At 45.2% G+C, this 12,210-nt stretch overlaps 1 protein-coding gene across 11 annotated transcripts in view; it reads left to right on the top strand.

Moving 5' to 3' along the window:
* ZBTB46 (zinc finger and BTB domain containing 46) overlaps positions 1 to 11,749 on the top strand; it is a 50,952-nt gene extending 39,203 nt beyond the window's left edge. For 9 of the 11 annotated variants that reach the window (XM_074553612.1, XM_074553608.1, XM_074553610.1 and 6 more), the window contains 3 exons: positions 73 to 336; positions 5,108 to 5,283; positions 8,654 to 11,749. In XM_074553612.1, the coding sequence (XP_074409713.1) occupies positions 73 to 336; positions 5,108 to 5,283; positions 8,654 to 9,040 (827 nt within the window). In that variant the 3' untranslated portion in view covers positions 9,041 to 11,749. The remainder of the gene's footprint in view (positions 1 to 72; positions 337 to 5,107; positions 5,284 to 8,653) is intronic. The other 2 variants (XM_074553617.1, XM_074553616.1) reach the window with 1 other exon arrangement.
* Positions 11,750 to 12,210: the final 461 nt, after the last annotated feature.

Here is a 12,210-nt window from a genome sequence, read left to right as displayed (position 1 = left end):
CACCTTTAAACTGTCGTTATTTTATACCAGAAGAGGCTGATCCGTGCGTGTGTACCCGTGGTCCTGTTTCAGATTCCAGTTTCCCAAGATCTGAAGACACAGACATCACCTCTGATGGGACCTTCCTGGGCTCAGCCCTGGCCAAGAGGCTGACCTGTGGCTTCTGCAGGAGGGTGTTCCAGCGTGCTGAGGAGCTGCAGGAGCACATCCATGAGCACGCCTTCTCCACGCTGCTCAACTGCTCCCAGCCCGGCCGCTTCCAGTGCTCCAAGTGCCCCGCCAGCTTCACCCTGAAATCCAACATGGAGCGCCACGAGAAGACCATCCACTGCCACTGTAAGAAGATGCAGTGTCCTCACTGTGCCAAGCTGTTTCGGGACAAGACAGACTTGAAGCGGCACCTTCTGTCCGTGCACTCGAGCGAGCGCGCCTTGCTCTGTCTCTGCTGTGGGAAGGGCTTCGGCACCCAGAAGAGCCTCAGTGGCCACCTGAAAATGTGTTCCCTGGGCTCTGCCCACCTGGCTGGGCTGGAGCTTTTGGACAGTGTAGGGCCAAGCCAGGATCCTGAGGATGCATAGCTGCTGCTGTTGTTGTTGTTGTATACAAGACGCTTCCTTGAACTAGGAAAATCAAATTGTGCCGTGGTTCTTGTGCTGCAAATAAATGTTCCACAGGTGTAATTTCATAGAGTGACTCCCCAAAGCTGATCAGTTGGTGCTGTGCTGGTTCCAGATGCTGTGTCATTGCAGCCTTGTGGCAATTTTTGTGCAAAGATAACTTTTTTGAGGTCCATAAAACGGGCACTTCGGCTGTTTTGTTGGAGTGCTCATTCTGTGTTCTGATACTGCCTTGAACTGCCTTATCAGTTGATCTCAAAGTGCTTTATAAAAGAAATGGGGATGTTTTCCTCCAATTCCTCTGGAAAATAACATCCCTCAGGTTGTTGAAAGTGCTAGCAATAGAATTAATAATAGAATTCAATTCTGAGTTCTGCTCTAGTGCTCTGTCCATTAGACCATTTGGGCATTCCAGGGGTTTTTACTGTGAACTTAGGAGCTGTGCAAGCACGGGGTTGCTGTTTGTAAAGTGGTTTTCTATATCTTTCAAAGGACCAAAATATACTTCTTGTTCATATGTCCAGTAGGGTATGTTACTTGGGCTTGAAAGTTGTTGCAAGGCTTGCATCTTTTATTGATACTGTATTTCAGTACTTTCAGGGCTTTTTTTGAATAACATGCTGGAGTTTGGCTGTGGTTTGCAGGGATTCTGTACATTTTTGTGACTCTTTTGGTATATACACGTTAATTAAGTTAGCCAGGCTGAGTGTGGTGGTGTTGAAACAGAGGAAGGAGGCTTTACATAAATTTAATTGTAACTTGGGGTGTGCACACAGAATCAGTAATGGCTGCTCCTGGTGGGTAGAAATCTGTAATTCCTGTTGCGTTCTATGAAATTCACTTATTTTTTTTTTTTAAATTAAATACTTCTGTGTCTATTGCTATATATTTACATACAAAACCAGATTATGGTAACTGTGAAATGAAAGTAGCATAATTAAGAGCAGTGCTTCCCAGCTGCTCTGTGTGCAGCACAGCTTGTCAGCATGTGGGGTTTCTTTCCTCGGTATGAGAGACAGCTGAGGAGAAAAAAACCCAACTTCCACAAATGTTCTCTGGAGTTCTTCAGGGAAGTTCTTTCTCATTATACTGTTGCATCTCAGGGAGACAAAATTGAGAAATAGTTGTGCACAATGTGGACTTAGTGAGGAGCTTCTTCTCCAGCCTTTTCCTGTGGAAAGGTGAATGAGAGTCCACCAGGACCTGCTGCCTTTGGGCTTGTGGAGGAGGAGCAGGAGCTCTGCTCCACCTTCTCCCTTGGGCTTGTGGAGGAGGAACAGGAGCTCTGCTCCACCTTCTCCCTTGGGCTTGTGGAGGAGGAACAGGAGCTCTGCTCCACCTGATCCTGCTGGGAGCTGGAGCTTCAGGGACACAGCTCTGTGCCATACCAGGGCTGGGAAGCTGGAGTTTCCCTGCTTGGCTTAACTCTTACCCTTCACTCTGCAGTCAGAACTGAGGATAAGTTCCCATGTAACCACTGTAGTACACTTTAATCATTTGGGTTTAGATGTTATGCTTTTTGCAAAGTCAGGTTCATTTTTTCCGCTCTCGTTCCCGTTGACATCTTTGGCATGGGAGATCTCGGCTGGCTGGGAGTGTTTGCAGCTTTTAGTGTCAGCTTCCCTTGTGACAGATGTCAGAGTAATTGCCTTATGATTTATTTTGCTCTTAAATAATCAGCTAGTGAGAAAGGAGAAAGCTGAGCCAGAAAACAAAGTTGTAACCTGATGAATCTTATCTGGAAATTTGGGAGCAGCAGGGAAGGATTTGTCTGACTTGGGAAAGGAAGATACCAACAAAAGCCATTTCAGCAAACTTAAAAAACTTTCATTACATAATAATAGTTAATGAGGTTTCATGTTTGCTGATTTTTCTTGTATTTTAGAATTTAATTCAACAGAGAATTCTTTTTCTGCTGTCTGTAATAGAGTTTTTAGTATTTTCCTTGGCCTGTGCATCAGAGTGCTTCCTGACTTCAGCACTGGGAATTTCCAGTGCTTCCCTTCAGGATCAGGACTAGGTTTTTTAAACTGTTAGAACTGAAGGGTATAACAGGGCAGAGCTTTATTGGGTTTTTGTGGGACAGGTGCTAGAAGCGGGATTTTACTGTTAGGAAATGGCATGGGAAGTGATGGGAGGTGTGAGTCTGACAGTTAAATTGCACCTTCCTATTTATAACCTTATATATAAAGGGGATTTAGCGGACAAGAATTCTCCTGAAGTTTGGGAAGTCTTTCATATAACCCAAAGAATGGAGTATTTCAGTGATTATTTATTAGATGACAGTTTACAGAGTTACTCCAGAGCAGCCCCATCAGGCATCACTAGTGCATTTCCTTTACTCTCAGGGATGTAGGATCCTGTGTCCTTTAACAGCCTCAGTGAAATAAGTTACTTGAGATGACAATACCAAAGATTTTTTCCCAAGCATTATTGTGTTGGGTTTAAAAACACACATTTCCATAAATATTTTAGTGGCATTAAGGACACAGATTTTTACTGTGTCACTGTTTCTATTTCCTTCTCCATTTCTTGGTGCTGTGTCCAGGAGCTCTTTACCCGTGGTGCTGCTGTTCATCACCTTGATGATCATGTTAAAGATGATTTCTTAGGACCTTAATGCTGCTACACTTAATGCTGCTATAAAATATTATTATTTAGACAAAGGATGATTCTCATACCAAAGCTGGTATTTGTGCATTAAATAGATTTACTGTGGGGGCATATATTTTACAGGACTGTGAAAATGTTAACACTGCAATATGCAATTCTTTTTCTAACCATGCTGCTGTCTTTGAGGTGTTTCCTTCTGTAGATACCAGAACTAAACATGTGGCAAAATATTTGGTGCAAAAATAGTTTTCAATAAAGCTATAGCAGCAAACAGCGTTCTGTGAGTATTTTTAAATACAGAAGCTGAAAATGTTGGTTTTGAGTGCTTTAAGCCTAATGCAGGCGTGAGGGATCTTGGACAGAGTCAGGCATTGGCTGTTGGGAATCCGTGGATGTGTTGGAAGCAGGTGGCTGGGGAGGAGCCTGCTGGGGTGCAGCTCATGCTCCCAGCCTGGGGTGCTGCTTTTTCAGCTTTGCAGCAGCTCAGCCCTGAAGGGAAGGGAGAGGTGAGCAGGCACTGAGGGAACAGCAGGATCAGCTACAACCCAGTGATGTAGGAATGGGGATTCCTGGGTTTCTCTCCTTTCTCTTCATGCTCCCAGGGTCTGGTTGCTGTCAGGACGTCCAGTCAGTGTTTCCCAGTGGCTCTGCAGTGTGTGTGGTGTGGAGCAGGACTGGAGGAAGGAGGGTTTGTGTCCCCTCTTGCCTCTCCGTGCTCAGTTTACAGCTTGCTCACCTTGTCTACTCTCCATAGTGACAAGGTTGTTTCAAGTGTGTGCGTGGCCTGTCACCAAAATCAAGTGGTTACAAAATCGGACTGGAAATGAATTTATAATAAATAGCTTTGTGTGATAAAATTGCTGCCTGCTGTAGGAAAATGTGGGCTCCTTGCCTCTGAGTGCATAGATGAGGGAGTGTCAGACCCTAGGAGAAAATTTTAAAAAAATAAATTTCCTGTAATAAAAGACAATTTTCATATTCTAGTTGTTAAAAAAAATGTAAGAAAGTCTTCTCCATAGACTGTTTCCTTTACCAGGAGCCATTTACAAATACATAAATTACAGTGATTAACCAGACCTTGCTTTCTTTTTTTCCCCCTCCTTGCCATGTAAATATATTGCTTTGAGAAATAGCAATAATTAGGAGAAAAGTGGGTGAAAATTAACACACTAACAGGAAGCAATAGAATGAAGGAGAAACAGAAGAAATCATCTCCTAGTGGTCAGTCACTTCCAAACTTGTAGTGGGTAGGTGGTGCCCTCAGGGAGCAGCAAATACTCCGTTTTTTCACCTGCTGTATTTTGTGTGTGGCACCATCACTGGATAATGCAGAGAATGGTGGTTGGAACTGTCCTGTTTCCTCTGGGCCATCCTCAGTTCTTCCCCTTCACCAAAGTGCTCCTGGGGTGTGTGATGATGTTCTGGCATCACCCCATAAATAACACTGGCACTGTTTGGGTGCCACCTTTGTGGACTTCTGTTCCTCTGCTTCTTCCATAAGTAATACTGTTAGCATTTTAGATCTTGATATTCAGGATAACCCTTCATAATAAATCAGAACTCTAGCAGGTTGGCAGCCCTCTTCATTTTCCCTTTAGCAAGCAATGTGTGTAACAGGCTGTTGCTAAATGTTTGTGTGTCAACTTGTTCAAAAGCTGCTCTGATGGAGGGACTCAATTTCTTAGTAGTATTTTCCTTGGCCTGTGCATTTAATAATATATGGGTTCTAATACAGTATAAGGATTAAAAATATGTAGATGGTTAAGGGGTAAGAGTGTGATTTCACAGTGAACTCATTTAATAGTGAAATAGTCAACGAGAAGATTGTTTTGAGACGTTCTGAGATTAATCTGTGTGTTCTGCTTTCTCTCTTGCAGTCAACGAGTTCACAGTCATCAGGAAGAAGTTCAAGTGCCCATACTGCAGCTTTTCTGCCATGCACCAGTGCATCCTGAAGAGACACATGAGGTCCCACACAGGGGAGAGGCCCTATCCCTGCGAGATCTGTGGCAAGAAGTTCACCCGCCGCGAGCACATGAAGCGCCACACCTTGGTAAGGGCAGTGGCCATCAGCCCTTCTCTTCAGGGCAAAGAGAGCAGGAGCTCACCCCTTTTAGTCTGGGTTTTGTTTGCCACTCAGGGCTCATCTGAAGGCTTCTCCTGTGTCTTTTCCCCCTGCCTTTCCAAGGCCTCGTGGCTGGCTGCCTGTTCATCCTCCTCTCGTTCTCCAAGCTCAGCTAGAAGCTTTCCAAGGTTTTGGGTGGATATTAGAAAAAATTCTTCACTGAAAGGGTTGTTCAGCCCTGGCATAGGCTGCCCAGGACATTAGGGGAGTCACCATCCCTGGAAGGGTTTAACAAACATGTAAATGTGGCTTCTGGGGACATGATTTAGTGGCGGACTTGGCAGTGCTGGAGGAACAATTGGACTTGATCTTAGAAGCCTTTCCCAATCTTAACAATTCTGTAATTCTATGACTTGGTGGAGAAAGCTTTAAAACACATTGCTCAGCAAGAACTTGAGGCAAAGCTACTCTGTTCTGGCCATGCTTGGTTATCAAAAATGCTGTTAGACCTTGTTAAAGAGGCTGTGAGGCTGGTTATGGTGTCTGACTCTTCACAGCTTCTTCAGAAACAGAATTTTAAGCTGAACTTTGATTATTTTTCTTTTCAGGGTAGAAATGATTGGCCATCCTAAAGAGGTTCTCAAAGCTTGGTGTAGAGGTGGTGTTGTGGCAGAGCAGGTACTTTCTAGGCAGTAATTCTAGCAGCAGATCTGGCTCACCTCAGGTGATGCCCCAGGGCCCACACTGGGATCCCGGAGCCCTGTGTGACAATTTTCCATGGTGCCCCATCATCTCCTTCCCTCCTTTGCTGCTCCCATGTCTGTTTAGATGAGTGCCCAGCCCTCTGACTGGGCACTGCCTGCTCCCTGACATGTCCCTTCCTTCTTCCCTTGGGGTGCTGGAGTTTGGGAGCAGATCCCAGTGTGAGCTCAGATTTTGAGATCTGGTACTGGTTTGCAGCAGGGAACACCTTGTCATGCCAGCTGGTTGCCTCCAGCATTTTATTTCTGAGAACTTTCCCTTTTTACATTTTTTTTTTCATAAGTTTAGGATGTTGTCAGCATATTTCCCCTTCTCTACCTTGAAATATTGGCATTTAATCTGTTAGACTATCATCTTTCTAATGGCACTGTCCAATACACAGGGCCAAATCCTGTTTCTGTGTTTAATACTAATTTGGCTGTAAAGAGAATGAGATTAATTTCTGTTCAGTTGCATCCAGGAATATGGCTCACTTTGAATCTGCTGATTGTACTGTCAGCACTGGAAAAGAGGGAGAGAGGTGATTTTGGATTTTTAGAGTTTTTTAGCAGAAATGCAGCCTGCTCTAGTGGAAGATGTTCCTGCCCATGGCAGGGGGTCAGAACTAGATCAACTTTAAGGCCCCTTCCAACCCAAACTATTCTGTGATAATTACAAATTGGTTTAGTACCTGTTTTATAATTTCTTTTTTATATGGCTCTTTTAGCCCTTATTCTGCACCCCTGACCACCTTCTGTTCTCCCATTCAGCTTTTGATGCCTGAAAATCATTCTTGTGCAAGTTGAAAGTCAGTGATTCCTATAGATCCTGCTGGATGACTCTGAGCAGCCCTGTCCAACTGCTTTAAAAAAAGTAATAAAATTTAATGCCTTTGCTTGATGCAGTAGAAGAATGTCCTGGGGACTGGCTCAGGGCAGGGGAACCTGCAGCCAGAGCATATCAGAGGCACTCACAGGCTTTGAACACGGCTGGGACTGGTGCAACACAGAGCCTGAGCCAGTGTCCTGCAGGAGTGAGGGCTGAGGGGCTGCAGTGGGTCAATTTGTCCTCTTCCCAAAGAGCTGCAGCTCAGCTGAGTATTCCAGAGTGCAGAGTCAGGTGCTGAGAGCTGGTGAGCCCCTGCTGAGGCAGGAGCAGGGAGCAGGCATCCAGGCAGCTGCTTTAAAATAAAAGGAAGGACTTTAATCAGCAAAATCTTTCCCACAGGCTTTTGTGAGCATGAAAGGAAGAAATGAGTTAAAAAGGGCTAGGGGCTGGTGATAGGTACCCGAGGCTCTGGTGGCTGCTGGGCTGCTGAGAACAACCCCAAACCACTGGCACTGGATCCTTGTGTGCTCCTACACCACTTCCTAAAGTCTCTCCTGAGGATCGGTGCATCGAGTGCCTGTGCTGTCCCCGTGTGGTGTTAATCTATAAAAGAATAAAGAAAAAATATAGAAAAGAAAAAGACATATTTATAATACCTGCTGGGCAGCCCTGAAGCAGTCAGGCAGTTGGAGTAAAAGATTGTCATGGGTCCCTTCCTACTAAACTTTTCTACATATTGATAAAACCAATATGTATTTTACATGTAGATATATAAGTGAAAGTATCCAATGAGGCTCCTTGTGGTGAAGTTTGGAAATTCACTGGCCTGGTTTATTTGGCAGAGGAGCAGGTGGATGGCTTGACAAGCTCCTTGCCTTCCATGCAGGGCAAAAGGGACAAATCTGGCCAGGGACAGATCTCACCTTTAAACAGGTGTTTTGTGCTTCTCAAAGTATGCAATTTTGCTCATTGAATAGTGCAATTTGACTCTGGAAGTGAATTCTTTTATCCTGCAGAACATTTTCCCTGCTTCCTTTACTGGCCATGTATTCTGTGATAGCTTCATTTGTCCAGGATTCTTGCAGCATGACTTATGGAAGAGAAACGCTTTTGTCAAACCAAAGTAGTCAGAAATAATGTTTCAGAGCATTCAGATGCATTTTGGGGAGATGCAGGAGAAATTCCAAGTGCTTCTGCTCTTTGGTTCTGGACAGCAGTGGGATCAGGAGGGAGACCACATAATCACCATGACATTAACACTGGTTTGATCAGGGTTGTTCTTCTCTGAACAGAACTGGTGCTTGTGGATTGTTTCTTTATTTCTTTTTAACATTTTCCTCTTGTACAAGTTGAAAGTGAGTGATGCCTATAGACCCTGCTGGATGACTCTGAGCAGCCCTGTCCAGCTGCTTTAAAAAAAAAGTAATAAAATGTAATGCCTTTGCTTGATGCAGTAGAAGAATGTAACAGGGACTGGCTCAGGGCAGGGGAGAGCATAGATGGTGGGTGTGACACAACTATTGCACCCCAGAAGAACAGAAGGAAAAAGGAAGAAAAAAAATTATGATAAAAGTTTGTCTCAGACTTATGAGTGTGATGATGAGCAGGCAGTCCCAAAGGATTTTCCATTGTGTGTCATCACTGCAGGGTTGAATTAATCGTGGTGGGTTCGAGCTCATGGTGGAGGCCAGTTGGGATCTCCGGTAGAAACTGTGGATTTGCAAGAACAGGAGCAGGTCCCATCCCATCTCTGTTGGCACTCACCTCTGCGGTGTTTCTTCCTCTCCAGGTCCACAGCAAAGATAAAAAATACGTCTGCAAGGTTTGCAACCGGGTGTTCATGTCAGCAGCCAGCGTGGGGATCAAGCACGGCTCGCGCCGGCACGGCGTCTGCGCCGACTGCTCCGGCCGCGGCATGGCCGCGCACCTGGACCACAACGGGGCCGAGGGCTCCCCCGAGGAGTGCTACCCCGGCGAGGGACCCTACATGGAGGATCCCGAGGACATCAAGGTGGAAGGAGACGAGGAAATGGCAGACGATGACGACATCAAGTGGAAGGATGACGTGGGGATGTCACAGGATGATGTGATTTTAGATGATGACAAAGATGTCGACTCCCCGCAGGAGCAGGACAACTCTGGGGAGAACGACAAGGATTTTACCTGGATTTCTTAGGGATTGTTTTTTGTTTAATTTTTTTTTTTTGTTTTGCTCTGTTGTTTGTAGGGGGAGGGAGGGTGGGGAGGAAGGAGTATGTTGGAAAAACTAAGTAGCCTTGTTGTCGTCCATGTGTGCAAAATAACTCTTGTGTTTTCTAAACAAGTCCTTCTCTGTTCCACTCAGACACTGTCTTAGCAGGGTCGCTTCCAGCGGCACAACTGACTTCGCCTTCCCCCTTTTCCCTTTCCCTTTTCCCCCTGTGCCCCCTGCCCATGGCCACCCCTTCAGCCAAGCCAGCCAGGCTGCCCAGGAGGGAGGTGGAGTCTCTGCAGGTGTGGGGAGGCTGGTGAAGCATGAATCCTCCTCCCCTTCCCACTACAAACCGAGCACCGGGGAGGTCTTTGTGTCCAAAGCAGGTTTGTTGGTTGGTTGGGGTTTTTTACACCTTGTCTGTGCTAAAATCCCAGCAGCAGTGGAATTTCGAGCTAAGGTTGTGAAAGCAGATGGATGGATGTGTTGGAGGGCTTCCCCTGATGATACAGGCCTTTTGCAAAGTTATTAAAAGAGTTCTAATTATTTTTTATGGAGCCAAATAGATCAAAAGGCAAGTCAGACTACAGCCTTACAAATGCTTCTCTTGGATTCTTAGCTTCCAAAAGAATCACCATCAAAAACAGATTGTGACTTTTCTTGGACCTACTGGCATCTTACCCAAGTCCTGTCTTCCAGCCTTGGTCATCCACGGGCACTGAAACACATTTGTGCTTCTGGGAGCACCTCTTGCTCTAGAGGACACAATTCTGTACCTGTCATTCTTCTCCACAAACATCTTCACTTTTCTCCCTTTGCTCAGCTGCCTTTTTCACAAATATATGCAAACTGTAGCAAAACCAAGGCACTCAGCCAGGTGCAGGATGAGCTGGGGAAGGCGAGAAGCCGAGGTGAGGAGATCCCAGCAGGGTGGAATCCTGCTGCTCCCATCCCATGGACTTGTGTGGGGCCAGGGTTTCACCTGGCTACCTTGTTCTTCCTTGCCAATCTCAACATTCTTGTTGATTATGGGTAGGTCTAACACCTACTTAATTCATGACAAAAACCTTCAGCTTTAGTTGCACTGGTTCCGTGTAAATTTTCCAATAAACCATTTTTTCCTTAAATAAGAACCAGGTTTCTCTCCCAGCATCTCCTCAGACTCTGTGGGGCTGTTCCAGACAGTTGGATTCTCCCTGTTCATATTGGCCACTGTTGCCTTCTTTCAGCTACACCTAAATAACAACAACAACAGCATGTGTTGGAGTTGTCTTATTCCTGAGAAACAGCTTGTTCTACCTTCACCTCTTTGCTTCTGGTGCTTTTTAAAATAAATTTTTTAAAAAAGCTGAAGACCTCACTCCATCCTTGCCATCAAGCAATTTTTTATGATGTCTGTGACTGTGGTACCTTGAAACCTGCCACGAAAGACACCCCATTGCCAGAAGCCAAATGACTCAAGGTGCTATTTTCCTTCCTGCAGGCCTGGTGGTCCATGAGGAAAAGTGTGGTTCCACCCAGCAAAGGAATTAAAAGGATATTGTACAATAAACTCCCATAAAGCAAATAACCTGAAAGGATTTATGCCACTTGGTGCCAGGATTTTGTGGAGCATGGTGGGAGCCTTGATCCTGGCAGCTGCAGGAGCTGGGATCTCTCTCCCTTCCCTCCTTCCAGCTGCATCCTGGGTTTGTGGCATTCGCTCCCTTTCTCTGCTCCTCAGTTCCTTGCAGACATTCAGCACCTTCTCTCTACATCCAGTTCACCATTGCTTCCACTGGGAGCCTCCAGGCTCCTCTCCATGGATTTGGGGGTGCTCAGTGCTGTGGGAACACGGATCTTTCCTGAAATCCCAGTGTGGCTCAGTGGGACCCGCCAGCACTGCTGCTGCTGCCCCTGGGACTGGAGGAGTTGTGGCACTTGTTGCTTTAGGCAGTGAGCATGGATAACCCTCTTTAAATATGGGAAGAGCAGAGCAGGTCATGTAAGAACATTTTTCTTGACTTGTAAAAATCTCATTTTGCCTTTTAGCTTCTTTTCTTTCTCTTCCCCTATTTAAAAAGCTGTAAAAACCCACCCAGTATGTCACAATTGGACCTTTATATACCCTTTTCCAATGGTTTTGGGGGCTCCCAGAGAGTGAGGAGGCTGTTCCCTTATCCTGATTTTGGCCCCCCCAGATGTGGGCTCTGTATTTATTGTCATTTACCCTGTTAATAGGGAGGGGTTAGGGGGTGCCTGAAGTCCTGAATGTGCAGCCTCACCTGTTGCATGTAGACAAATACATACAGTACTTAAAAGATTTATCTTTAGCCTTGCTTTTTATATGTAAAAATCTATTTTAAAGAGAATTTTAAAGCCCAAACAGTTCAAACCCCTGGGTTTGTGTCACATTCCGATGGCCCATCCCCTCCAATGCTGGTTTGTGCATCCACCTTCTGAGGAGGAGCAGGTGTGGGCCAAGCCCTCCTCTTCCTCCCTGCCCTTGGGTGACTCAATTTTGCCATCAGAATTATGGAGTGCTGAGCTTTCTTCACAATCCCCTTAGAAATATTTTATTCTTTTCTTATTTTTATTAAAGGTGGGCAGAGAGCCAGGTAGCGCTCAGGAGTGTTTCCATACTGTGTCACTTTGAGGCTCTTTGAACTGAGGATGCAAAAAATAAAGCAAAAGAAAAAAAAAGGGAGAGAAAAATGGAAAATCCACATAAAAACTAACTTTCCCCATGTCATAACCTCACATATGCTTCTGTCCCACTAACACACTCCGTGTACCAAATAAAACCCTTCTAACACCTGATGTCTACTGAAGTGCTTTGTTCTGATGGAGCTGTGCAGAGTTGGAAACACAGGGATTCATCTTTAGCCTTCCATGCTCCAACTTGGGTTTGAAAAACAGGAATTTGGGCGTGGTTTTTTATGCTGAAACTTTATAAACTTCATCAGTCACTCCAGGTGATCGCATCCCTCCAGCTTCTCTCCGGGGTCTCTCGGATATACTGCCTATGCAAACTTCTGCTCTTGGAGATTTAAACAAAACCCCACTAATTCTGCCTGTTCTGCATCTCGTCTTTGTATTTCCCTTCAGGGCTTTGTATATTTCACTGAGGTTCCCTTTTTTTAATTTTTTCTAAATATATATATATATATGTGTGT

The sequence above is a fragment of the Zonotrichia albicollis genome, chromosome 17 (assembly GCF_047830755.1).
Source record: "Zonotrichia albicollis isolate bZonAlb1 chromosome 17, bZonAlb1.hap1, whole genome shotgun sequence".
NCBI lineage: Eukaryota > Metazoa > Chordata > Aves > Passeriformes > Passerellidae > Zonotrichia > Zonotrichia albicollis.
Note: the sequence above shows the minus strand (reverse complement) of the source record. Positions and strands in the feature narration are given on the sequence as shown.